Raw genomic sequence first — 27486 nt, 5'->3', positions numbered from 1 at the left:
CGATTCTCCTGCCTCAGCCTCCCGAGTAGCTGGGATTACAGGCGCCCACCACCACACCTGGCTAAATTTTTTTGTATTTTTGGTAGAGATGGGGTTTCACCATGTTGGCCAGGCTCATCTTGAACGCCTGACCTCAGGCGATCCACCACCCTCGGCCTCCCAAAGTGCTGGGATTACAGGCGTGAGCCACTGCACCCAGCCCAGAAAACTGGTTTTTGTTGCTCACTGTGCCTGCTCTGTGTGAAACCCTGTTCTGGCTTCTGGGGAAAATAACACCCCCAACCGCACCCCAGGGCACAAGTTGGCAGAGGGGTAACCACTGCCCTGGCTCTGATGTTGAGACTCCAATGCTGGCGCATGGAGACGGGCTCAAACCTCAATTCCGCCACTTCCTGGCTGTGGGCCTTGGGTGAGCCTTCTGGGCCTCAGTTTCCTCTTCCGTATAGTTGAAATCATAGCAGTATCGCCTTCAGGGGGCTGCTGGGGGTTACATGGATGAGTGAATGCAAGTTCTTGGAAGAGGGCCTGGCACTAGGTGCTGGGACATGTCATTCTCCAGCTGCTGTGGTGACGGTGACTGTGCTGCTATCTGTCGAATGGGCCTAGGGGTGGCACCTGCTTCCCTGGGGAGCAGTGGACAAGCCCGCAGGTTCTCGGCTGTTGATATCATCGCCCTGCTGTTCCCACCCCTCGGAGGTCTGCCGACCCGGGGGCTGGCAGTAACCTTGGGGGCTGCAGTTAGGCCATGGGGCTGACATGCACCTGCGGATGGGTAAAAGACACAACCTTGCGACTCTGTCACCCAGGACCATTTGTCAAGGGACCGTGCTAGGCAAGAGCGGCCCTCAGCCTCCCTTCCAGGGCTGCGCTGTGGGGCAACGCCATAGAGCCCACTTCTGACTCCTCGGGCCCCTCCGCCAGGGCGCGGGGGCCCTCTGCTCTCCCACAAAGGCAGAGGAGACGGGTCGAGGGGCTGGGGGACAGGGAGGCTGACCCTGCAGCATCACCACTCACTGTGCTGCCTATCACCATGTGCACGAGGCAGGAGGCCTGAGCTGCCTGGGGCAGGCACATGGGATTTGAGAGGAGGAGGATGGAGGGACCACTGGAACAAGGGCCCTGGGGAGCAGCAGGAAACTGGCGAGCAGGAGCCAATGAGATGGCTGAGGTCTCGGAGCCACCATCACCCCAATCCCACCTCCCAAGAAATGTCGCTGGCTTTCTCAGGAAGAGGCAAGGCATGACTGGGAGACTGGGGGGCGGAGATAATGTCTCAGACCACTATAGCTACTACCCCCACCCAGAAAGCTCTGATAAACCCACGCTCTCTTCTCCAAGTCAGATCAAATTAGGCCACAAACACCCCCCACCCTGTGCTAATTTGAGTTTAAAATGTTTGAACCACAATCAGCCTCAGCCATAGACAAATCTTTTTTTTTTTTTTTTTTTTAAACAGGAGCATAAAATTACATGCTATAAAGAATAAAAATGCATTCGCCCAATTAATTTTCTGAAATCTCATTAAAAAATTTAGCCTGACTAAGTCAGACTTCTGACCTGAATTTTAATCATCTTTACACTGGATGGGTCTTTTTTCCCTGATATTTGCAATGCATCATTAATTTTAAGGCAACCGTTTCTATGATTTTAAAAAGCACACTTCATCAGGATGACATTTCTTATAAACGAATTTCACCTTTAAAGACATCTGACACCATGGGTAAGGAACTTCTAATGGATTTGGTAGATGCGTATATAGTGATATATTTTAAATCTGTATTGCACAAAAGGGCACGATTTACAAAGAGTCCACATTGTCAGACTTCTGAGGCCAGTCCAGCTCAGCTCCTCACGATCCGGCTAACTTCAGACCCAAAGCCAGTCATCCCTTTCGAAGAACCTAGCTGCCCGAAGGGGCACTGTGGGATCCCGCAGGCCTGGACCCAATCCCAACTCTGCCCCCTGATGGCGCGATGGCAGATTATGACATCAGCTTCCTTCCCTGCAAAATGGAGCATTCAATAAGCAACTCCTCTGAGTCGGCCGGAGTACTAAATGAGATGAGTCCCAGGCACTGGGCCGTTTGTACAACCACCACCATTACTGGCTCAGCTTAGATGTCTGCACCGCACTCCGGGGGCCATTGGCTCATGGGATCAGTGAGCCAATGCCCATCATATGGAAGATTCCTAATAACAAAACCCAAAACAATCTAAATCACTGTGGTTCCCCCAGGACAATTCTCATTAACTGAGTCTGGAAAAGGCTAAGCTTAAACATACGAAAGATGATCTGGAACCAGCTCCGATGACTCACAAGCAAAGACATGAAGGACGAAACCACAAAGAGATCCAGCTGCCACTCCTGACACCCCCTCTCCCTCATCCCTTCCACTACCAAGTGCGGCTGCTTTCCCCTGTAAGTCTCTGGAACCCTCTCTCCCCATGTCCAGCCCCTAGTGCTGCAGCCCCATGAGGCATCATCTCGCCTAGTGAAGAAGGGGTCTCCTTACCTCCCTATTTTCACCTTTCTTGAGCCTTGAGCACAAGCCACCAGTGATCTATCTAGAACCCAACCCAAGCACCCCCTTGCCACCTGAAAACCCATAATGGACTCATTTGCTACAGATTCAATTTCAAATGAGATAGCATGGATTTGAGACCTTCATAAACACTATTCTTTTACCTTATGTAAGCATGGGTATTTCAACACCTTCTCTAACCTGATTGACCATGCACCTTCAGGTCTGGGGCCTCTCTCTGTCCCCCCACAAATCCCTTATCATCCATCTAGCAGAACTGGCCTCCCCATACTCTGGGCTCTCCCAGCATCTGTCCATCCCTCCCGGGGAGCTTCCACGCAGAGCTTCTCAGTAGACTGGGAGCCCCCCAAAGGCAGGCACTGGGCACCTCCCATGGCAGAAACAAAACAAACGCTTGCTGAATTGACAACAGTTAGCAGACACGGAATTTTTTTTTTTAATTTTTATGTTTTGCGATGGAGTCTCACTCTGTTGCCCAGGCTGGAGTACAAAGGTGCAATCTCAGCTCACTGCAACCTCTGCCTCCCGGGTTGAAGCGATTCTCATGCCTCGGCCTCCCGAGTAGCTGAGATTACAGGTGAGCACCACCACATCCAGCTAATTTTTGTATTTTTAGTAGAGACGGGGATTCATCATGTTGGCCAGGCTGGTCTTGAACTCCAGACCTCAGGTGATCCACCCACCTTGGCCTCCCAAAAGTGCTGGGATTACAGGCATGAGCCACCATGCCTGGCTCCACTAACTTAATTTTAATAGCCGTTGATATTTGGTCATTAAACCTTAACCAACTAGCATCACTGCTCTGGGAAGGTTTTGACAAAGATTTCGGCCTGTGCAATGCACACCTAGAAAGAGCTGACCCCATCCCCTGCAAAGTTCTCTTGGAAGAGCGCCCAAATATAACTGAACTTGGCACATCCCAAGCAGGTTTGCAAAGACTTTCCAGACAGAAGACACATTAGCTGGGGCTTTCTCAGGCAAGAATACCTTTCCCCTTCTTGGAAATTCATGTGATTCGTAGTGTGTCGGCTGAGGCTTACACTTCATTCCCAATGAAAGCTCTCTGCAGCAAATTGGTAAAATCTAAAAAGCATGAGGCCTTTTAAGCTTCTTTCCTCAATTCCATTCATTCATTCATTAGAAACCTCTATAAAAGCAAGCATGTTCAGCTTTCCTAAGTATATATGAATTTCATATATGGTTCTGCCGCGTTCAGCAAATATTTTTTCACTGCTGCTGGCTCTCAAGGCTAGAAAGCTTCCTGAAAAGAACAAGCCACTAGCCTCGGGCATAGAAGGTTAACAAAAACCACAGTTCGGGTGTTTGTAGTTTCTTTCTTTCTACACTGGGGGTATTATCCAGCTCGGAGGTCTTTAGCTATGAAAACAGAAATGATTTTTAAAATATAAGATCCATGACATAACATTTCCTCAATACCCACGACGTGAGGTGCCGTGTTGGATGTTTACAGTAACTATCTCGCTTAGTCTTCCCAGCCGCCTCATGAGGGAGATAATATTATTATCCCATTTTATAGATGAGGAAACTGAGGCTCAGAGAGGTCGCTTTCCCAGTCTCACCGGCTAATGAGAGATGGAGAGCTGGGTACAGAACCAGCCTGGCCCACATCAAAGCATTCTGAGCCCGGCTCCTTCCTCTAAGGACGGTTTCAGGGAAGCAGCGGTGCCTCCTGCTATTAAGGAAAATGCCTGGCCCATTAATTCAAGGTGTTTCTATGTCCTGAAACAGACGAGACACGGCCAGGATGTCTCCCCAGACAGTGTTACCCCAGGGCTTCAGGAGCTGAGGAGAAAGTCCCCCATTCCCATCCCAACCTGGAGCTGCCGCAGCACATGGGTGGCCTTGCGTCCCCATTCTGCAAACCCAGCCAGATGCTGGTGGGACTGGGGGCATCGTTGCCCGACAGCCGCTGCCCAGAGCAGCCCAGCTCTGAGTAATCGTATCTAATTACACTTAACTATGTCATTACCCTCTCCAACATGTGCGACGAGACATCGTGAACGCCGCCACCGCAGCCCACCGCCTCTTCGCCTTGTTCGTGAAATAATTACGGGGCCCTCTCCTCTGCCAAATGAGGTTGTAATTAACCCTAATTGCTCGAAATGCAACTGGCTAATTCTGGGAGATTAATCAAGGGGGATTCAATTGTTAGTGAATGACTTAATATGACAAATTGCTACATTACCCGAGGAGGCCCTGCTGCCCCTAGCCATCAGCACCATGTCCTGGTAGACTCTGGACCCACAGTGTCCCGGGGCTTCCCAGCTTTCTGGGATCTGCCTCCCCAAATTCTACCTAGGAAATGGGCCTTGCATGAGTAAAAATAGCATAGATGCCCCTTGGACCCTCTGCATGCTTGTGTGTATGCATATACACACCCCCCCACCAGAGACACACACAAACGCAGCGTCCACTAGCTCACGTGTCGCCTCTGTGTGAATCTGCAGCATCACTGCCCTCCTTGGGCTGATGTAGCTGTCCACCACGGAGCATGGCTTGGTGATAATGCAAGCACAGGAGAAGGATTTCAGACCTATCTGCCTCCTTAGCCCAGAAGCTTTGTGCAGTGCATAACCTGTACAACTATACATGGCGACCTTGCCATTGAGGTCAAACATCAGTCAATCTGAAGTCTTCCAAGAGGGATTAGGCTTAATAAGAAGCTATGACCAAGACCAAGACCATGGCTCAGGAGGGTGGCTATCTCTGAGCCTCCCCTGAATTTAGGTCTCACATCCTTTGGACAAAAAGCCAATACCACGTAAGAGAACTTCTCATCATTCTAAGCTGGCCACAGGACCTTCCAGGATCTGGCTTCGGTCAACCTGTCCAGACAAGCTCTCTGTCCCCTCCAGGCCTTTGCATGCCGCTTCCGTGAGAAAGCCTCTCTGGCCCCGGATCAGGTGCCGTGCTGGGCTCCCTAGGCCCGCAAGGTTCTTCTGCTCAGTTCCGTATCTTCCTCTCCCATGAGGCTGTGTGCTCCCTAACAGCAGACCTGAGTGTGTCTTGCACACAGCCCCATCCTACGTGGTTACGCCGCACACGCATCCACAGTTCCTTAACTCAGCAAGCATGCAGGGCCTGTCTGTGCCCGGCGTGGGATGGTGCCACCAGCGAAGCCCCACTCCAGGGGAGCTCTCTGTCTAGAAAGTGAGGCAGACCCAGGAATTAGTGCCCCAGTGAGATGTGATCACGGCCATCACCCAGGTGTGTGGACAAGGTGTGCGGGCAGCCCCAGAGCAGACAGCAGGGTGGAGGTGGAGGTCTCCCCAGAGGGAGCAGCATTTGCACTGACTTGGAAGAGGGGTCAGGGAGGGAGTGCCAGGCCCGGGCAGCATGGGGTGCACAAGGCAGTTCAGAAACCTAGACGTCACCTTCAGAAAAGCTCCTGAAGGCTGCCCGGTTCTCCAAGGTATCTACAGAGAGCGTGAGGCAGGCGTTAAGAAGCCAGTGTTCTCCCAAATGCTGCTGGTTCTAGAAGAGGCTGAAAGGGACTGAAACACAGTTAAGACCAAAATGGGAGGCAATGTTGGCTCACTGTAAGAGAGAATTTTCTGACCCTCAGGACAGTCAGCCCATTGCTCTGAGTCCCTCGCTGTCCTCAGGGCCTCCACAGTACCCCCTGTACCCTTCCAACCATGCTGATCCCTGAGATGAAGCTGTTCCATCCACTTGGATCACCCAGGGGCATGATTAGGGTCCAGGGTCCCAGCCTAGAGTTTGGCAGAGGAGGCTTCTCTGAGTATTACTGAATTCAATGATGAGCTCACTAGATAGGGTAGTGAGCTCCCCATCACTGGAAGCATTCAAGAAGAGGTTCTGCTTCAGGAAGCTGAAGGGTTTCCACCAGTAGGAGTTTGCACAAAGGAGGCTCAGGGATCTGTATTCCTTGGGGACTCTTCAGTGCGCTGCAGACAAAGGTGAGGGGCTTACCTGCGGGTCAGGAGGGTGCGCAGGCCCCAGGGTGTGGCAGAGGTTGTTGGAACTCCCTCCGTGGGGCATGTGGCCGTGCTGTCCTGCCATCCTGCATGCCAGCCTCACAAGGGCACGAGCTGCAACAGAAAACAGCGGCCTGGTCACTTTCTCTGAGACCCTCAGAAGGAGGAGGGGCTTTTGCTCACTCCATTTTACAGACGCGTGAGCTGAGGTGCAAAGCCGTTTAGTAATTTGCCCACGGCCACCCAGCTCTGAAGTGGCAGGGCTACAACTGGACATCCCCGGGTGACGCAGTCGCCCTCTGTTAGACTGTCCTAAGTCACTAGGATTATTCCCACCGGAAGAAGCTCCAGGCAGGTAAACGTCCATCAGCAGCCCCCAAGGCCAGGAAGGAAGACACTGGATTCAACCTCACATTTGCTGGAGTCCAAAGGCTTGTTCTTTCCACAGCACTGGCCCTGCTTCTTGAGGAGCAGTTCTGTACCCCTATCCCCCATTGTCACCCTCACCTATACCCACGCTGGCAGCCTGGGTGCTCAGAAGAGAAAGGCCTTGATCAGGCTGCAGACAGCGGCTCTGGGAAGGAGCCCATGTCCTTGTCCTGGCTGGGCCCTGGCGCGCCACACGTGTGACACAGGGAAGGCCAGCGTCAAGAGGTCCTGTTTGCCGTCCTACTTAGACCTCTGTGCAAAGGAACAGCCCCCCTCAGCCTCCAGGGCTTGCGCTGCCCTGGGAGAGTCAGAGATGCTGGTCACAGGTAGTCACAGCAGCCACAGGTCCCTGGTTAAGCACCCACTATGTGCCCAGTCCTGAGCTCAAGGCCATCGGAGCATCTCCTCCAATATTTTAGCCTCTGGCCTCCACCATCAGACAAGTGCTTCCGGGGCAGGGTCTGAGGTTATGTGCACAGAAGCTGCATGACCTGGCCACCGGGATCCTTCCTGATGCCAGGGGAAAAGCCCTCCTCCTCCCTGGGAGGAGAGATCTGCGCTCGCCTCACAAGCATTTCTGCAGCACCTCCTGTGTGCCAGGGCTCCCACGTGGCGTGCATGAAAGGCACTAGATCACGCAAGTGGTGAGGCCCCCGTTCCTGGCCGCTGCTCCTCCTCCCCAACAAGCCCTGGATGTCCCCAGGGCACCTCTCGTGTGACCACATCCTAGGCAGAAGCCCTTGAGGTCTGGCCTAGGCTCCCAGAGCAGCTCCGCTGTACCCCTGGAGAATCAGAAGTCCTGAGGAACGGAGGGCCCCCCTGCAGTGGCCCTTATTCAACAGCTAAGGGACTGAGCATGAAAGCCAGTCCCCTGTGTCAGGTCGGGGCCCTCCAAGCTGTGACTCGCATCCCAGAGCCCCTGGCGTGGTCAGCGGGTTTTGTCTGAGATGGAACCTTTGGTCTGTCTCCTGCCCATTCCTGGCCGTGCCCTCCCTCCTCCCTGAGTGGTTCCCCCAGGGGCACTTCATACATCGCACGCCTACATATCCCCATCTCAGGTTTGGCTTCTGGAGGACCCAGCCGAAGATGTCATCTCTCTCCAGACAGACCCCACCTTCTGCTGTCTCACCTGGTCACCTACGCCCCAGTCAAATTCCAAACCAAGAGTCTTCCCCGAGTCTGCTGGGCCAGCAGCCCTGCCACTCCCTCCCGGGTAGACCCACGCCCCCATTAACATGGGGGTGTTCCAGGAGGTGGGAAAGGCATCAACACCCGCCGGGCTGTCACAGCCAGCTCCGAGAGGTCCGGCCACTGTGTCTCAGGGTGCAAGTCACTCTTCCTTCCCCCCTACTGTAGTCTGTTTCCAGCTACAGTGGTTGACCAACCAGACCTCTCAGGCTCAAAGGATGTCCACCAAACCCTAACTCGCCCGCTGAGCTGGGCCTCCCAAGTTGTGCCCTCAGAGGCACCCTGAGGCTCCCCAGAACTTGCAGGCTGGCTCCCAGCACCCTTCTCCCTCTGTATCCTCAGGGCGGCCCAGCTCCCTTCCCTGCCCCACACCTTCCACAGGCTGTTCTGGGGTAAACCTGCTCTCTCAAGATAGATTACAGGACGTGAGAGCGCAGGGAAGTGGATGGTACGGACTGCAGAACACGCCCAACTCAGGGTCGGGGGGCCCTCGCTGGCTGCAAGTCCTGCCAAGCCTGGCTCATACAGTCTCCTGCTTGGGCAGCTGCAGAAACTCAACCAACTTTGACCCACAGACTCGGCCATTTGATGTGGTTCATCCCAGTGTGGACAGATCAATCAGTAGATCTCTTGCTGTCTTTTTACTCTGTGCTCACAGAGCACTGTCAGATCAGTGTCACATGGAGGGACATTATGGGTGCACCTGCCTCTTCCCTCCCCACCCCTGCCTCTGCCTCAGCACGGGCCTCATCTCCCATCTGGGTCTCCCAGCGCTCAGTGCTCTCCCTGCCAAGCCCTCAAATGCAGATGGGACCGTGGCACCCTCAGTGTCTCCACCATTTGTGCTGAGTTCCTGTACTGGAGCGCAGGTGACATCCCCAGATGACACAGTGGAAGACCCAGGGTATGAAGAGCCCCAGGACAAACAGATAAACAGGGAGCACCTTCTCCAGGCATCTTTGTTAGGAGGAAACACGAGAGGGAGCAGAATGTAAAATGCGCATGAATTTGAAGATAAAACAGAGCCTCCTGTAGGCTCTGCAGCTGTTTCCGGCTGCAGCCCCAGAACCCCCAAGGTGACATGTTCACCGTCCTCTGCCCTTAGGGAGACCTCCAGGGAAAGGGTGGAGAACTGTCTTCAGTGAGAAGGTTCCACCTTTATCTCAGAAGGCACCAGGCTCAGCCCACAGGTCACCCCTGCGAGACCCACACACACATCGGCTTACCTGCCCACCTGCCCTGGGGCCTCCCATGTACAGGAAACCTTGGCAGTGAAATCTCGACCCTGTCACTCACCAGCTGAGACCCTGGGCAAATCCCACTGCGGGGGAGCTAGCAGGTGCCTGGGAATGTCACTCCTGCCCTCCCCACGTGGCGCTGACCGCATTCTCCAACAGCTGTGGCCAGAGGCCGTGGTCTGCACACTCTCAGGAGCTCACCTGTGGCCTCACACAGGCAGGGCTCCAGGAGCAGTGCAAGGGGGACCAGGAATAAGAGCTAATAATTGCAGGGCCCTGATCACGCTGGGCCCTGTCCTACACTCTTCACCTCTATTAGCCCATCTAATTTTGTCAACAACCCCATGAGGTAAGGTCTATTATGGTCCCATTTTCCAGATGAGAAAACTGAGGCACGAAAAGGTTAAGAGATTTGCCCGGGTCCCACGGATCACAGGCAAGAGGAGCCAGGACTTGAACCGACAACTGCATCTTTGTCCAAAACTACGGCACTGCACTCCCCACAGGTCTTACACAGCCAACACCATCAGCTTTCCAGTCGGCTCCACCCAGAATGGGCCCTCTCTCCACCTGAGAATGGGGCCTGTGCTGCTGATGCACAGGGGTGATCTCAGGGCTGGTGGACCACAAGGGCCCATTTCCCCCACAGCGTCCCCAGGGGCTGGAGCCCCCGGAGACTCTGCCCCACTGACCACAGAAAGCTGATGCAGCACCACTGTCTACACTGCCTTTGCTGCCAAACCCCAGTCATTACAAGCTGCTCTGTCCAGAACCTAATGGAACGTGTGGCACCGTTAGCCTCCAGGGAGGAGCCAGTGGGTGTTGATGTTCCTTGTTCTAGGAAAGCAGCAGCCACCGAGGACTCTGCAAGCCCCTGCTCACTGACAGTCAGAGAGGGCCCCTGCTGAGGGGAAGGAGGCAGGAAGGTGCGGGGGAAAGGAGGAAGGGAGAAAGGAAGGGATGAGGGTTCATGTGAGCCAGGTCTTTCCCATTCACCCTCGGGGCTGTTAGTAGACCCATTTTATGGATGGGGAAACCGAGGCTCAGAGAGAAGAGGCTCGATGCCATTAGGCTAATAAGCTGCAGAGAAAGGATTCAAATCCAGCTCTCAGTGACTCTAAACCCCGTCTTTGTTCCAAGGAACCCACTGCCTCCTGGGGCTCTCCATGGGTATTGGATTTTAGGGCATTTTGTTCTATTGGTCCACTCCCCAGCAGAAACCCAAGCCCTTTGCTCTGGAAATTCCTGCCAGAAACTGCTTCTTAGGGGGCTCAGATGCAGAAAGACCAAGGCAAAGGGTACGTGGAAGGACGAGCCACAGGAAGCAGGGAAAAGACCCTTAGCACATGTGTGCAGGCACCTCCGGGTAACACTGGGGACTGCCTGTCCCTGGGATCCCGCGGCTCCTGCCAAGCTGCAGAACAATGAGGTAGTGGCTGCCAAGCCCAAGTCAGGGGCCAAAAATCCATGGAATGCAAGACCCAGAGCCGCAGGCCACACTGAACACCACCTCAAAGAGGGCTTTTCTTCTGCCTCAAGCAACGGCCCTGCATTTGCAAGGCACTGTGGATAGCTGCACAGTGAGGCTTCCCAGCTCCGGTTCCTGGCTTTGAACAACAATAGGCTGCCGCCTGCTGTGTGTCCCCAGGCACCTAGGGACCAGATTGGGAGGAGCCTCAGGGTTCAGTGAGGCTGGTGGGGAGCTGGACTGCGGGGGTCCAGGTCCTGGCCTGGTTTCATCTAACCACGCTGTGTCTCAGTTTCTTCATCTGGAAAATGGGCTAACAGTCAGATCGTCCTCTTAGGGTCACTGTAAACTCCTTAGCACAGAGCCTGGCACATGGGAAGGGACCTCTGAGGCTTTAGCTATGAGGCTACTTAGCTATTGAAGCTACCCTCGCTGTACAATGAAGAAGTGATCACCTCCAGGTGACAGACACGGGGACTGAGGCAGGGACTTGCCCAGGGTCGCCCCTGCCCTGGGTAACGCAGCCGGTAAGTGACAGAGCTGGGGCTGCTGGACCCAAGATGGCTGCTCTATGTCCTACGCTGCATGGCCTCTTTAGGACTGCTCTGGAGCAAACATCTTCATCATCTTCGTGAGCCGTGGCTGACGAAGCAAAGCCCACCGCTGTGCCGCACCCTGCCCAGCCATGGATGAGGCTCTCACTAACGTGGGCTGTGACCCTAGGGAGACATGAGCACTTGGGTTTAATCCAGGCCCCTGCAGGAAGGGATCGGCTGCTGTAATGGGCTGGCTCTGAGGTTCCAAGTGGCCTTTCTGACCAAGGCTGTCATGCGGCCCTTGCCTCTGAATTTTTGGAAACTTCACCTAGGGGAAGTTCCCCTGTGCCCCCTGCTAAATGCCACACTTCATGGAGACCGGTGGCTCATCGTGGCCCGGCCAGTGAAGCACGACCTCAGACACCAGGAGGGCTCTGTCCAAGGACCCCGCTTGGAGCAGGTTTGGGGGCATGAGCTTGCAAGGATCCATGTGTACCGGGGTCCACGGAAGTGCATTCATATACTGGCTCTGAACCTCTCCTTGCTCTGAACCCTGCAGGCGGTAACAGTGTGTGTCCTGCCTGCCTCTTCTGCTCCTGTGTGTGCACACGCACAGGCATGGTCAGGGGTCAGCTAATGCCCACCAGGCTCTGAGCACAGGCATGGTCTCGTTCTGTCCACTGAAGCAGAGGGTAGAGGTGGCAAAGGAAGTTGTGGCTCCCAGACTGACAGGTGTTGCCAAGCCCAGGGAGAACCACACTCCTGGCCTTGGAGGTCAGCCTCGGCCAGACACTGTACTCCCCCGCAGTTTCCGAGCGAGGCCCCTCCTCTGGGCCTCCAGCCGAGGGGACAGCCTCACACAGGTTGTTTTCCCTAAAGCAGGAAGCTGTCCTTGTGGCTTCGCACTCAGGCACACACAGCTTTCTCTCTGCCCCGAGCGAATGGTACTGGCAGCACCAGTGCCAGCACCAGGGGCGATGTCTGTTGGTCCAGCTGGCTCCTGGTGGCAGGGGCCTAGGATGGATGCCCACTGCCTGGGGCCTTCAGTCAGCCTGCAGAGGCTCCGCTGACTGACACGTGCCCCAGGGAGCTGGAGACTGGAGGCTCGGCAAGGACAGCTCACTGCACCTGGCCACTGGCTGGGTCAAGGCTGGACCGACTTCAACATCAGCCAACATCCACGGGTGAGACGGCATCTCCCAAGAAACCTGCAAAGTGCCATCACCCTTGTTTTGCTGATGAGGAAACTAAGGCTCCAAGGAGAAACATGGTTTTTGCCAAAGCTGAGTCCACACAGTGGACAGAGTTGCCATTTGAACCTGCTCCTCAGACCAGCCAGACTGAGCAATCACAGAAAGAAACTCAGCACAAGCCCAGGGGCTGTAAGGAAAGCCACGCCCAGGCAGACTGGCTGCCAGGGAGGACCAGAATAACAGCCCCCACCAACACAGCGTGTACCACACATGCGCCAGGCAGGTGCCCAGTGCTGCGTGTACCTCGTTCACCCTTACAGACACCTAGGTGGGCACCGCTATGATCCACATTGTTCAGAGGAGAAACCAAAGTTCAGACAGGTTAAGTGGCGGGTGCCAGGTCACACAGCAGGCGGCAGGCAGAACTGACACTCGAAACCAAGTCTGCCTTGGTCCGAACTGCCTTGGAAGAGGGTGTGAATAAATGCCTGAATGAATGAATTCTGGCCCAGAGCTGTGGTGCTGGCGGCTGGGCCCTTCCCCAGCCCCGGCCCCCCTTCTTGTCTGGTCTCAGGATAAGCAGACGTTGCCCATTCATCACTTGACAGGAAGCAGCCTGATCTCAGGCCAGAGTCATGGGGGCCTGTCGAGCTGGAGGGGACAAGCCACAGATGGTGTCTGGTTTCCGGCTGGGTCCTGTGTTCCTTCACGCTCGCCTCAGCCTCCACCCGCAAAGCCAAGCATCCCGCCCCGATTCTGCAGCTCCATGACCAGCGGAAGCCTGGCTTCTCTACGGTGCAGGGACGCAGGACCATGAGCCACTCCTGGAAGGTGGCCATGCAGACAGGTTCCCCGCTGCCCCCCTCCTCAGGGTGGCGGGGCCTCCCCCAGGGTGGGCCTGCAGGATCAGGAGGCCAGCTGATTGGGGGCCACGTGGTGCCTACCCAGAAACAGGGCTGCTGTAGCCTCCAGGACCCACCCTGGTCTTCATCCAGTCCCACCCATTGTTCCTCCAAATGTCTTCACTCACCCCGGGTCCTCCACCCTTGTCCCTACAGTCACCTTCAGCCTCCAACTCCCCTCCAGCTTCCACACTCCCCTCCAGCCCAACCTCCGGCCCGCCATGGAAAGGTTTTCCTAACACACAAGCCTGAACCTGCAGCTCTCCCGAAACTCCACAGCACAAGGTCCGCACACTGGAGGAAGCCATTCCCTGAACACCTGGCACAAGCCTGCCCTCATGCATTTGCCCCTAATATCCCCCAGGCCCTATATGCAGCCATATTAAATGACAGGCCCCCCTCCACAGCGACACAGCACCTGGTCCTTCCACGTCATTCCATGCACCAGCCCTGGACTAAAGACCCACTGGTGCCTCTCAATGAGCAAAGTCCCACTCATCCACCAGGACCGGGTCTCTGGGCCCTCCTTCATCTCAGCACTTCATTTTTCTTTTTTTTTTTTTTTTGAGATGGAGTCTTGCTCTGTCACCCAGGCTGGAGTGCGATGGTGTGATCTCTGCTCACTGCAACCTCCGCCTCCTGGGTTCAAGCGATTCTCCTGTCATTTGAACCTGCTTCTCAGAGCAGCCAGACCAAGCAATTACAGAAAGAAACTCAGCGCAAGCCCCGGGGCTGGAAGGACGACCACACCCAGGTAGACTGGCTGGCAGGGAGGACCTAACACACTAGTCAGGCTCCCGAGTAGCTGAGATGACAAGCGCACAACACCACGCCCAGCTAATTTTTGTATTTTTAGTAGAGACGGGGTTTCGCCATGGTGGTCAGGCTGGTCTCGAACTCCTTACCTCAGGTGATCCTCCTACCTTGGCCTCTCAAAGTGCTGGGATTACAGGCGTGAGCCACCACGCCCGGCCATAGTCTTGGCACTTCTTATGGGACCTTGGGGAAGTCCCGTCCCCTCCCTGAGCCTTAAACGTCCCCATCCACAAAGAGGAACAGCCCGAACTGGCAGGGAGGCTGCGAGGACTCTGTGAGTACACAGTGGGCATCCAGGGGGCACTAAGGCCCCTTCTTCCTTTTCCCATCTGGTGGTATCTACACAGGTTTCTCCCTAAAGGTGGGCTGTTACGGGCACAAACCGCTTCCTTTGTCACCATGTCTGCCTCCTCGGCCAGCCTTTAAGGGCAGGGACTGATCTTTGTGGTCATCTCTAAACCTCCAGTGCCTCACCCAGGGCCTGGTGAAAAGTGGGCACCCAGGGGGGGTCGGCGGAATGAATCTCTGACCAGTAGGTGGAGGGGGCTCTTCCCATCCTCCTGCTCTTCCCACCCTCCTGCAACCCCAAGAAACCTCTGCTGAAGGCTCGGCATCCCTGTGGTCACAGATCAGCCAAAAGTCACCGGGGATTCAAAACCAACTGGGCCACACACTGCAGGGTTCCCAGCGCCTTTTTGAAAATCGAGGAGCACTGCAATCACCTTTCACTTCCTCCTCGGGTAATAAAACCCAATTGTGGAAGAAGAAAATGCAAGAGCTGTAAACATCTTGTCTCTCAGTTAAAAGAGCAACAAGGCATTTTGGCTTCTGCCCAGAAGGTTCTTGACTCTGGGACCTAGTCAAGGCTGGGTCCGCTCCCAGCCTCCCTGAAGACGAAGCTGAGATCTGTTGAGTGCTTCCTCTGTGTTGGGAACTGCAGGCAGCAGCTCAGCATATCCCTGCTGTGAGGTCTGCAAGCCCTCCACTTTCACAGATGAAGAAACTGAGGTGCAGGGAAGTTAAATGGCTTGTCAAACTCATGCAGCTGAGAAGCAGCATGGCCCGTTTCTGAACTCAGATCCAACCCTCTCCAAAGTCTGCATTTGAATCGTTTGCCTAAGGTGATCCTTTGGAGATCACAAAGCTGGGGAAAGTTGCGGTCTCACTCTAGGAGTCCCAGGCCCGCTAGCAGGTCCTTCATCCCAGAGACCCCTGCCTGATTGGGGAAATGATCTTGCTTTCACCTCCAGGCCTTGGCAGGCTCTGCTCCTCCTGCCTGGAAGGAGCTGCCTCCCAGCAAACTTCTCTCCAGGGCATCTCCTCCAGGCAGCCTTCCTGGACTCACTCAGTCACTCCCAGCTCCACAGCCTGCTCACCCGTGCTGTCTCTGTCTAATCCTTGTGTCTTCTCTACTTGAACATGGAAATTTCCTTGGGGGTAGAGACTAAACAGCCCCAGCAGGTGGCAGAGGAGAGGCTGGGTAAGGGGTTGCTGACTTAGTACAGAAACACCTGAGGCCAGGAGGGAGAAGCCTGGCCCCTCAGGCCAACTCGTGCCAGGGCGGGCCCCTGGGGAGAGCCTAGGGCTTAAGGGAAGGGATGAATTTCGGAGCAGAGACTCCTGTATGGTATCCTGTCTCAAACCGCAGCTATACCCTGCTGACTGACAGTGGAAGGAGGACCAAGTGGAAGGAGGACCAAGCGGAACAGCCCGGGACTGGAGGGCTTTGGTGTTCCCCATCCAGTGGCCTCCATGCAGGGAAAGCTTTCAAGCCCCTGGTCTCCCCTAATTTTGTCTCCTTCCTACAGGCAGGAAGGGGCAGACAAAACCCACCCTGGAGAAAGAAAACTTGCTTTTTCTGCTTCCCTGGAAACTCAGAAGTTCTGGCCAAGCGCGGGGATTACTGAACGTAAAACCAGCCATCAGCAGCCACCCGGTCCCAGGCTAGTGGCAAAGGTCCTGCCAGGCTGGTGGGACTGGCTAAATGGGTAGTGGTGGGTGGCAGAGGTGCAGCCAGGTAGAGGTACCTGGAGCCCCAGTCCTGGAGGTCCCTAGGGCCTGGTTCCCCATCCATCATTGGACACACCCCTGAGAGCAAGCGGTTCCCATAGCAGGAGGCAGAGAAAGTCTGGGTACCTTTTGAAGTGGCTCCTGAGAAGCTCCAGGGAAGGTCTGCTCAGCTCTGGGTTGAGGACGGACATGAGGCGCCGGTGCCTCCAGGGAGCCGGGTGGCCTCTCTGGGCTGGGCTGGGTGCAGGAAGAAGGGCCTCTGCTCCGCATGGGACTTCCCCTTCCCAAGACTCCAGTCCCCAGACACCGCCAAAAGGAAACTCCCCCACCACGCGCTGCTCTAAAAATAGCTCCGGCTGCCACCTCCAAGGCGACTGGAACTTGTCACAGCCACCACGGAGCCCCCTGCTCACCAGGGACTGGAATCGGATGGCAGTGCCACCCGATTAGACCAGTGTGGGCTCAGGGAGGGATAAGGGTCCTTTCCTTTGGTCCTTGTGCTCGCTCCCCACCTATCCACACTAGGGCCCAGCAAAATGCTGAAAAGCATAACTGTTCTTGCTGTTTGTTTATTTATTTGAGATGGAGTTTCGCTCTTGTTGCCCAGGCTGGCGTGCAGCGGCATGATCTTGGCTAACCGAAACCTCTGCCTCCCAGGTTCAAGTGATTCTCCTGCCTCAGCCTCCCGAGTAGTTGGGATTACAGGCGCCCGCCACCACGTCCAGCTAATTTTCTATTTTTAGTAGAGATGGGGTTTCTCCATGTTGGTCAGGCTGGTCTCGAACTCCTGACCTCAGGCAATCTGCTGGCCTCAGCCTCCCAAAGTGCTGAGATTATAGGCGTGAGCCACCATGCCCAGGTCTTGCTGTCCCTTTAAAAGCTTAACCCTTTCTATTCTCTCCTTTGTAAACTGGGCCCAAATCCTTGGTTGCCCATGAGATGAGAGCCCTGGCAGGTGGCAGTCCTGGTTCAAGTTCTGGCTTAGCCACATCCCAGCTGTGTACACCTGCATTCTCACGGGTAAAACAGCGACAAGGGTAGTATCTACCGCCCAGGGTGCTGGCAGGTTATAAGACATCGCACGAGTCGAAAGAGCTTAGGGCCAGGCTGGGCACACAGCAGATACCCCATCAATGGGGTTGTTATTTGATTGTTATTGCATCCTTATTCGAGCCCTGCATTCTCCAAAATGAGGGTGCGGATCCAGGATCAGAGGACGCGGAGTGTTTCTGTCTTCCCTTTGGGACCCCAAAACGACGCAGACACAGCTCCTGCTCTTACAGGTCCCTAGGAGCAGGCCCTGGAACCGCTATCCACAAGCTAGAAAGAGCATGAAGCTGCCCAGGAAAAGGACCCACGGCTGCTGCTTCTGGCTGGGCCAGCTTACGGAGAGCTTTGGACAACAGGTAGAAAACCTGAGCGGCCCAGAAGGACCAGTAGGGTTTGGACGAAAGGGGAAGGGGATTCCCAGTAGAAGACATCGTGGGATCAAGGGCACGGAGGCCAGAAAGACCCCCACCCCACCACCCAGTCTGTGAGAGGAATCCGGGCTCTGCAGGCCAGCCACAGCCCTTGGTCCCCAAGAGGGGCTCTCTGTGGCCAGCGCCTGCTTCCTTCTTCAGAACGTGCCACTTCTGCCCTGGGCAAACCACCCTCGTGCCCCATCTGCAGCTCCACCACCACCGGGACCAACACAGGCATACAGCAGCTGAGGCCCTGGAGGACGCACGAGTGAGATCCTGGCACCGAGGCTCCGCCACCTGCCACACACCTTCCTGCCAGCCGGCCCCAACTGTCGGGCAGATGCCAGGTACCAGCACCCTTGGGGGGGCTGAGGCTGGGCCCAGGCCAGCCGTCCACAGGCCCTGGGGGCTGGACTCCCAGTCAGGACCTGGTGCATGCGGCACCCCTGAAGGAGGTGGCCACAGATCCATGCCCCTACAACCCTGCTAGTGGGCGCTGCCAGCGTCAATTCACAGAGAGGGCTCCAGATAGGCCAGGCCGGGGCCTCCTGAGAGTCACCGCGAGCCCCCAGCACAATCTCCATGCAGCTGTGCACAGCTCAGCGCGTCCGAGTGGCGGTGTCTTCTTTACCCAGTCCTACCACCCGTACGGTGTGACAGGGCTGGCACAAAATCACAGCATCTGGGGCCACGCCACGGCAACCTCTGCACCTTCCAGTGTCGCTCTCCTGACCAGGATCCTTGCTGAACCCTGGAGTTGGGCTTAGGAAGTATGTGGCCATTTTTAGCTCTGCAGGAGCGGCTTGTGCTCTGAGCTGCGCTGTGTGAGCCCTGGTGGCCCAGGAGTCAGAGCTCGGACTCCTGTAGGGCTGCATGGTCTTGGGAAAGTCACAGGCTATCTCTGGGCCTCAGTTTCCCCACCCGCAACATGGGTGGGCTGGACTTCACAGTCTAGAAGGGCTCTTCTTGTTCAGATGTTTCTTGTATGGTTGACAGAGGATCTGTGCCTCACTGGGTTGCTCTGAAATTAAGCTGGGGATCCTGCGTCTCATCACGTGCTCATTTCTGGGCACTAGAAAACCAGATCTTTTCGGTCTGGCATTGCTAAGGGAATTTGTTCTTGGACCCTGGATCAGTTCTGAGCCCTCCAGCCCCTGCACACTGCCCTCCTCATGCACAGTAGCCACAGCCACATGGAGCTGTGGCTTGGATGCCTCCTGGGCTCCCCAACACACAGCCATGGAGGTGTGTGAATGGAGGCATGCACCCAGGGCACCCATCAGTGTCAGGTGCTGGGCCGGATCCTTCAGGGATAGTGGCAGCCTGTGTGCTCACAAAACAACCCTGGAAGGCAGACAGTGTATCCACTTGACAGATGAGGAAACTGAGGCTCAGGGAGTCCTAGCTGCAGAGGCAGAGCTTGGATGGGAATGCAGGCCTGAGTCCTGACCTGGACACCCTCAACAGTGTGTCCAGAGCACCCTTCCCTCAGCGAAGGAGCAGATGGAGTGTGTACATATGTGTGCGTGTGTGTGTGTGTGTGTGTGTGTGTGTTGGCGGTGGGGGCGGGATCCAATCAAAGTGCTTAACAAGGTCAGGTGTGGTGGCTCACACCTGTAATCCTAGCACTTCGGGAGGCTGAGCTGGAAGGACCACTTAAGCCCAGGAGTTCGAGGCTGTGGAGAGCTAGTATTGTGCCACTGCACTCCACCTGGGTGAAAGAGCAAGACCCTGTTTCTACAAAAACAAAAAAACAAAACAACAAAAAAAACCCCAAAGTGCTTAACTGCATTGCTGAATCACAGAAGCGGCCATTAATTTCAACGTGGGGCACTGAAGGGGGCTCCAGGGAGGCAATGTCCTGGATCTGGGAAGAGCAGGCCAGGCAGTGGGGAGGTGGAGTGGCAGCCGGCACGGGCTCAGGGGTCTGAGAGCCCTGAGTGCAAATCCGGTGCTGCCTCCGTCCGGCCATGTGAGTTTGGGACAGTCCCAGGGTCATCCCTTTGCAGTTCCCTCTTCTATAACCTGGGAGCCACAGTAGGACCCATCTTGTAGGGCTGCTGTGAGGACCGAGTGAGGTATTTTACATGCAGGTAAAATCTCAGCCCAGGACTATCAGGGCCCAGGTATGCAGAAGAGCTTAATAAATGTGAGTACTGGGCTGAGCGGGGTGGCTCACGCCTGCAACCCCAGCACTTCGGGAGGCTGAGGTGAGTGAGTCACCTGAGGTCAGGAGTTCGAGACTAGCCTGGCCAACACGGCGAAATCCCATCTCTATGAAAAATACAAAAAATTAGCTGGGCGTGGTGGTGGGCACCTGTAATCCTAGCTGCTCGGGAGGCTGAGGCAGGAGAAGGGCGTGAACCTGGGAGGCGGAGCTTGCAGTGAATTGAGGTCGAGCCACTGCACTCCAGCCTGGGTGATGGAGTGAGACTCTGTCTCAATCAATCAATCAATCCATCCATCAATCAATGTGGGTACTGCTACCATTATAATTCCTGTAATCATAAACAACCAGCACTCATGCAACAGCAATATCCCTGCAACAAGTATTTCCAGAAACCCACTTTCCCGGGAGCTCCAGCCTTATGGACACCAGGCCTTCGGGCCTGTGGACCTAGAAGGTGGTGTCCAGGGCCTCTGGGGAGCTCGCTTTTGAGAGGGCGAGTGAGGCCGCTTGGCTCCTGCTGCATCCTCCCAGGAGCTGGGAGGTGATGGCAAAGCATTTTACAAAGTTACCAGGACAATGAAACTGAGCTGGCCCCCTCCCCCACTGTCTCTATAAAATAAATCTTGGCGCGCGGCTGGCGAGAGACCCTATATATTTACATGACGATTGTGCCTCATGATCACAGGGCTCACGGTTCCAGCGGCAGCATGTGGCAGAGATGACAGGGGTCCTAGGAGAGTCACTATTTTCCAGTGACTTTTATTGTCCATTATATCCCGGCGTTTACAGGGCTCTGCTCCAGGCCTGGCAGGAATATCGCACGCCGTGGGGTTGGCCGACCTTGATATTCCAGTCTCGGTCCTCCAGATCCATCCTCAGGTCTCATCCATCCACCTAAGTCTGTATGTGCTTTTGAGACGCCAGGGAGTTCCACGGCCTCTGGTGGATAGGGCTGGGGGTCTACAGGCACAGGTACTCCCACCCAAACCATTGGCTTAGTTCCGGTCTGCTGTTTCAGCCTCGAGGGACACTCCTAACTCTGCGGCTGTTCTTAGGTGAGCAACGGGCTGTGCAAAGGAGAGGGCTATGGGGGTGCACTAAGCTGGCTTCTGGCTCATGGGGGCCGCTTGTTATATTTTAGGGATTTCATGAGACAGCTGATACCACACTGGTTGCTGAAATCAGCCATGGTGGGAATCTTTACACCACGGGAACTGGCAAATGCTACAAGTCAGGGGTGTGTACAAATCTCTCTCGTCCCGGAACTGTTTGTTGAACACTCACCAGCGCACCCCAGGGAAGGAATAACTCAGTGGGCACCTGAGCACCCGAAAGGACACGGGCTCAAGAGACAGGTGTGAATCCTGACTTCCTCAGCCACCTGCAGTGTGACCTTCAGTAAGTAATTTCACTTTCTGAGCCTCAGCTTCCTTATCTGTAAAATGGGCCATACCTAAGCTCCTGGGGTTGCTGTGAAGATGAGAACGCCTTATGGAAATTTCCCTGGGTGACACTCGGTATGTAATAGGTAACTTTTATCATTCATTCATTCAACACTTACTGAGCACCTACTCCATACCAGACTCTGCCTTGGTGACAGGGATACAGAAATGCCCCAGAGGGTGACATGACACATTTCTTCTGGGCGGTTTTTTTTTTTTTCTTTTTTGAGACAGTGTCGCTCTGTCACCTAGGCTGGAGTGCAATGGTGTGATCTTGGCTCACCACAACCTCCACCTCCCAGGTTCAAGTGATTCTCCTGCCTTACCCTCCCAAGTATCTGGGGTTACACCTGCATGTCACTACACCCAGCAAATTTTTGTATTTTTAGTAAAGATGGGGTTTCACCATGTTGGCCAGGCTGGTCTCAAACTCCTGACCTCAGGTGATTCACCCACCTCGGCCTCCCAAAGTGCTGGGATTACAGGCGTGAGCCACCGCACCCGGCCTAGGCAATTTTTGATGGTTTACAGAGTGACTTTTGTCCACACTATCATAGGAAGCCTCATGAAAACCTTGAAAGGTGGGAAGAGTGGGAATGATGTTCATTTTTGAGATGAGGAGATGGGGGCTCAGGAGTGGCCATGACTTGCCCAAGGCCCCTACCGGGGGGTAGGTAGCAAGGTTGGGCTCGGCCCTGCATCTGCCTATGTTGTGCTCCAGGCCCACCTTGACAGCCATCTCTGAATTCCCAGGCCCAACCAGGCTGGCCCCTGCTGGTGCCAGGGTAACCTGAAAGTGAGCCTGCACAAAGGACAGGAGGACCTGGGGGCCCCAATCCGGGGTTCGAGTCTTATCTCCATGACCTCCTGGCCCCTAGGTCTTTCCCCTAGGGATCCCCGTCACTAGGCCAAGAGGGCTGCACCCTGGATGCTCCTGACCCTGATGTCCGAGGGTCTGTCCCCAGGCTTCCTGGCGTGGCCAGCTGTCCCTCTGTCCCCTGTCCCCCGCAGCCAGGGAGGACTTGGACATATCAACACCTGCTGTGCCTCAGCTGGATCCCAGGGGAGCCGGGGCCTCTCGGGCAGGAAGGAAGAGGGGAGTGAAGTAGGGTAGGGCTTGTGTACCTCATCTCACCCCCAGGCACCCATTTCACAGACGAGAAAACTGAAGCTCAGAGAGAGAGGGGAAGTCCCTACCCGTGTCAGCAGCTTCGGAGACAGATTCACACACTAGGCTGGCAGCCTCTGAAGCTCATGGCTGGGGCGCCCAGCAGAAATCAGAAGGTGACCAGGCCCCTCAGGTCTGACGCCCTGGAGTCTGCAGATGGGACCCCGAGTGGCTCAGGGGCACCGCAAGGAAACAGCAGAGCGAGAAAAGTACAGGCCAGTCTGATGACTCAAATCACCTTTGACACGAGGAGGTGGGCGGAAGCACGCAGTATCTCTGGTAGGTTTCACCTTGCTTCTTAGAAGGATGTGTCACCAGATTCTGTTTAATCAGCACTCACCCGACCGTCGTCAGGGGTGGCACCTCTCAGCTGGCTTGTCTCTGTGGCAATCACAAATCACAGACTGGCAGGTGGGGCCACCTCCCTGTCAACAGGGGACACCTTCTCATTTCACAGCCGGGGGACCTGAGGCTGGGGGATTGGTTCAGGGACACACAGCAGGGACTCAAGTCTTCCAGCTCCTTTGTCAAGAGGTTAATTTTTCTGTTTGTGGAGACAGGAAAGGAGGATCCTATAGAGCTTTAAAAGAAAGAGAAGGGAAAAAAAGAACTAACAGCTGAATAGAATTGCAACAAGGCCCCCAGCCAGCCCGAAGAGGTTTCAGACATTCTGTGCAGTTGGAATTCTTGTGGGCTGAAGGGTCACGCGATTTCCTTTGCAAAAGGCAGTGTTGAAAAAGTCTGACTGAGCGGGAGGGTGGGGAAGGGGGGGACTGTCCACGAGACTAGGAGTCATGAGTTTCAGCCTTGGCTGCCCCAATGACTTGCTGAGTGACCGCAGCAAAGTCCCTTGCCCTCTCTGGGCCTCAGTTTATCTGTATTTATTTACTGTCTACCCAGCATCGTCCTATGCACGTGAGTCATGTTAACTTCCTTTAATCCTCATAACAGCCTTGTGATACAGGTAAATTATTATCTCCGTTTTACAGAAGGGGAGAACTGAGGCCTACAGTATGCTGCCGAATAGAGGTGGGAAAACTGGGATCTGAACCCAGGTTGTGTGGCTCCAGAACCCACACTCCTAGCTGCTGGTGGCCCGGCCCTCCCGTCTGCGGCCGGCCCTGGCTGCTGTCTCGTGTCCTTCCTGTCCTAACAGGCTTTGCATCTGTGGCTTGGATACCATGGAGCCAGCGGGCCCGTGTTTGGAGATCCTGAACCATCCTCCTCCATCTCAGCTGTTGCTCCGATCTGCTGCCTCTTCCGTGAACTCTGATTTCTTCAGTTCACTCGGTAGCCTTTAGAAAGTATAGCCTGGGAGACTCTCGAGAGGCTCCCTGGGTCACGGCAGCCATCGACCCAGCTCTTTGAGCCTCGCTGAGAGCCTCAAGTCCAAGCAGGAACAGACGACCCCACGCTGATGTCCGTTTGGAGTTTTACATGCAGGTCGGCCTCTGGGACTGCAGGAGGGAGCCTGCCATTCAGGCATCCAAGAAAAGAGTGAGAAAAACATCTATTCATAGCCAAACAGAGCCTGCTCTGTGGAAATGGTGCTACCAATGCGACAAGCAGACCAGCTGTGCGAGGGCTTCCCGAAAAGCCTGACCTCAGAGCATCCGCGTGGAGGGCTCAAAGACTTGAGTGGTCACCAAGCCTGTAAAATATGCCTCGACATTCAACCGTGCCGTTCCTGAGGGAATACGGTTCTGACCCAAAACCTGGGTTTGCCTTCCAAAACAGAATTCTTCAGACAACAGACATTTTTTGGCTTAAACAATCTGCTGGTCTGTTTTGCTCCACTCTCTAAAGTAAGGAATACTCATGCTAACAAGAGCCACGAAATCACGTGCCACTACTCTGTGGCACCTACTGCACCACATATTTGGGTCCATCAGCTCACCCCATGACGTGGGCATTCCTGCCTTCATTTTGCAGATGAGAGTCAGAGTGGCGCAAATGTGAAGACCTGGGAGACAGCAGAGGCAGGGTTTGAACACTGGTGCCAGCCTGGAGTTGGGGATGAATCTCGGCAGAAGCAGGATTTAGTAGAAACCCTGCCTCTACTAAAAACACAAAAATTAGCCGGGTGTGGTGGCGCACGTCTGTAATCCCAGCTACTTGGGAGGCTGAGACACAAGAATCGCTTGAACTAGAGAGGTGGAGGTTGCAGTGAGCCGAGATGGCACCACTGCACTCCACACTGGGTGAAGAGTGAGACTCTGTCTCAAAAATAAATAAACAAATAAAATAAAATACTGGATGTGTCATTAAGGGAAGCTCCCACCAGACATGCAAGAACAGAGAAAGTTCCACCAGGCAGTGCACGTGGTCTCGGACCCCAGACACACACATTCTTCCCTCCACAGGCGTTGGGAGAATTCCTGCAGGGGCAGGTGTGGAAGGACAGGGCCCAGCTGCAGTCAGAACGACTCCATAGAGACCATGTCAGTCCTGCCTTTTCAGACACTGGAACCCATTAACCGGGAATTTTGTGCTGAACGCCCAGAAAAATCCCCAGAGCTTTGTTCATAGTTTTGGGTCAACATTGGATAATCATTAAACAAACGTGTGTGTGGTTGCTGCCACACTCCCATTCTATTCCTGGGAGCAGGAGAGACCCGAGTCCACTCACTCGAGGCCTCACGTTTCACCAAGGACTCCGCCAGTCCACACCCAGTATTTTATTTTATTTTATTTTATTTTATTTTATTTTATTTATTTTTGAGACAGACTCTCGCTCTTCTCCCAGTGTGGAGTGTGGTGGTGCCATCTCAGCTCACTGCAACCTCCGCCTCCCTAGTTCAAGCGATTCTCGTGTCTCAGCCTCCCAAGTAGCTGGGATTACAGATGTGCGCCACCACACCCGGCTAATTTTTGTATTTTTAGTAGAGACAGGGTTTAAACATGTTGCCCAGGCTGGTGTCAACTCCCAACCTCAGGTGATCCTCCCACCTCAGCCTCCCAAAGTGCTGAGATTACAGGCAGGAGCCACTGCGCCTGGCCCACATCCAGTATTTTAAAGATGGGGAAACCAAGCCACACAGCAGAGGTGTGACAGGCCTCCAGACATTCCATTATTTGCTCACTCAATGGACACACAAGTGCTGGGCACCGACCGCGTGCTAGGCAAGGGGGACCAATCTCCATCCTCAATGGGGCTCTTAGGTGTCGCATAAACTACAACCAGTGTGTCCGCTGCTTTGCAAAGCAGGCTGTGGAAACACAGGGAAACGTGTGTGCAGTCTACCTGGGGCATGGGATTTTTCCTCAGAACGGGAAGCTGTTCTGAGTGGAGGAATAGGGGCAGGGCACTGCAGGCAGAGGGCATGGCATATGCAAAGGCCTGGAGGCGAGGCAAGCCCTGTGCGAGTTGTGGGATACAGGCCAGAATGACAGCAGTGGCATCAAGGTTGCAGAGGGGAGGCTCAGGAAGTAGGATCCACAGGGCACCGCCACGGCCTGCACATGGCTGGCAAGTGGTGCAGAGCCAGGGCTGGCACCCAGCTCTCCAGGCTCCCTTCCAGGGCTCCCTGCACACTACCCTCCCTCCCGCGATACCAAGTCTAGGTGGGTTTTACTCAATGGGTCATGTGACCAATCAATGCCTGAGATGCAGATTAGCAGCACATCTGTCCTCTGTTCAATGCTACCCGCGCACACTCAACTTCCCCGGCCCTGCCCGGTCGTCTCGGCTAACTGTGTCTTCAGGATGTGGGGAAGGAAACGCCTCTAGAATCTCCTTCCCAAGAGGCCCCACTGAGGCTCCATTGCAGAAGTGGCATGAAATTTATGTTCCTGGCCCCAAGATGCTCTCTCTCATTCAGTATTGACTGAGCACCTACCACGTGCCAGGCCCTGGGCTAGGCACGGGAAGGGTTCGCCTTGTCATCCCCAGCCTTCCCGAGAGGCACAGGGCTGGAACTGTGCCTCGCACTTCACAGGAGAAAAGTGGGGCTCAGTGGGGCTCTGGGACTCCCTTGCTTGAGATCACTTGGCAGGGAGTTGTCAGGGCGGAAACGTCTGATCACAGGGCCTTTGCCAAAATAGATAAAGGCCCTTGGGGGAACAGGAGAGGCTGGATTCCCTCCTTCCTGCCCCACAGGCTGCCCTTTGTCCACAAAGCGGGGGAGGCCGTGCTGGTGGGCGCTGCCAGGAATGGCGGGGCCCTGTCATTACTGGGAGGGGCCGCTCTTCCACCCAAAAGAGCAAAGCCAGAGCTGGCGGCCTGTGCTGGGCGCTGAGACGTTCTCAGCCCTCAGTAGTCCTGGCTGGTGCAGCCAAAGGACTAAACGCTGCAAGCCTGCTTTTAAAAAACATCGTGCTGAAGACCAAGATCTATTTATTCAGCACTCATCTTTGGGGCCTGTATGAAAGCACAGGAACGAATCTGGGATGCAGAGAGTCAGGGGGACCCCGGCCCTCCCCTGTGCCCCTGAGTATTCAGTGGGCATGTCTGACCCACCTGCTGTGGCCTCAGTCTGGCCCTCACTGTGGTGACAGCGTTCCCCCGCCAGACTCTGCGCCTTGGTCTCCTGTCTCCTCCTGGGAATGAGGGCGGGCTCCCTGGATCTGCCCTCCTCATCCCTTACGCCCCCTAAGTAATGTTCCCCCCAAACCCTTGTCTATCTTGAACTGGGGCATAGGCCCTTACTTGGAGATACTAATCAAGTTACACTGGGGTCACATGGGATTAGGGTGGCCCAAATTCAATGATGGGTGTCTTTCTATGAGGGATGGACACAGAGACAGACGCACAAGGAAGAAGGCCATGTGGTGACAGAGGCGAGCACTGGAGGGACATGTAGACAAGCCACGGAACACGGAACACGGAACAAGGAGGGTGGCTGGCACCCGCCAGAAGCCAGAAAAAGGCACGGCAGGTGCTGTGTGAGAGCCTCCGTGGGAACTGAGCCTGCCGCCAGCCTGATTTCAGGCATCGGGCCTCCAGGATTCTCCACGAGAGAA

At 55.1% G+C, this 27486-nt stretch overlaps 1 protein-coding gene across 4 annotated transcripts in view; it reads right to left on the bottom strand.

The window, feature by feature from the left end:
* The window catches only part of NEK6 (NIMA-related kinase 6), a 104708-nt gene that overhangs the window by 45094 nt on the left and 32128 nt on the right, over positions 1–27486 (bottom strand). For 2 of the 4 annotated variants that reach the window (XM_011988669.1, XM_011988671.1), the window contains exon 2: positions 6497–6615. In XM_011988669.1, coding sequence (XP_011844059.1) covers positions 6497–6615 — 119 coding nt within the window. Of the gene's footprint in view, positions 1–6496; positions 6616–15515; positions 15684–16407; positions 16627–27486 lie in introns of those variants that run through there. The other 2 variants (XM_011988670.1, XM_011988672.1) reach the window with 2 other exon arrangements.

This window comes from Mandrillus leucophaeus, unplaced genomic scaffold, assembly GCF_000951045.1.
Source record: "Mandrillus leucophaeus isolate KB7577 unplaced genomic scaffold, Mleu.le_1.0 Scaffold335, whole genome shotgun sequence".
Lineage (NCBI taxonomy): Eukaryota > Metazoa > Chordata > Mammalia > Primates > Cercopithecidae > Mandrillus > Mandrillus leucophaeus.
The sequence above is the reverse complement of the archived record's forward strand: the minus strand, read 5'-3'. Positions and strand labels throughout refer to the sequence as shown.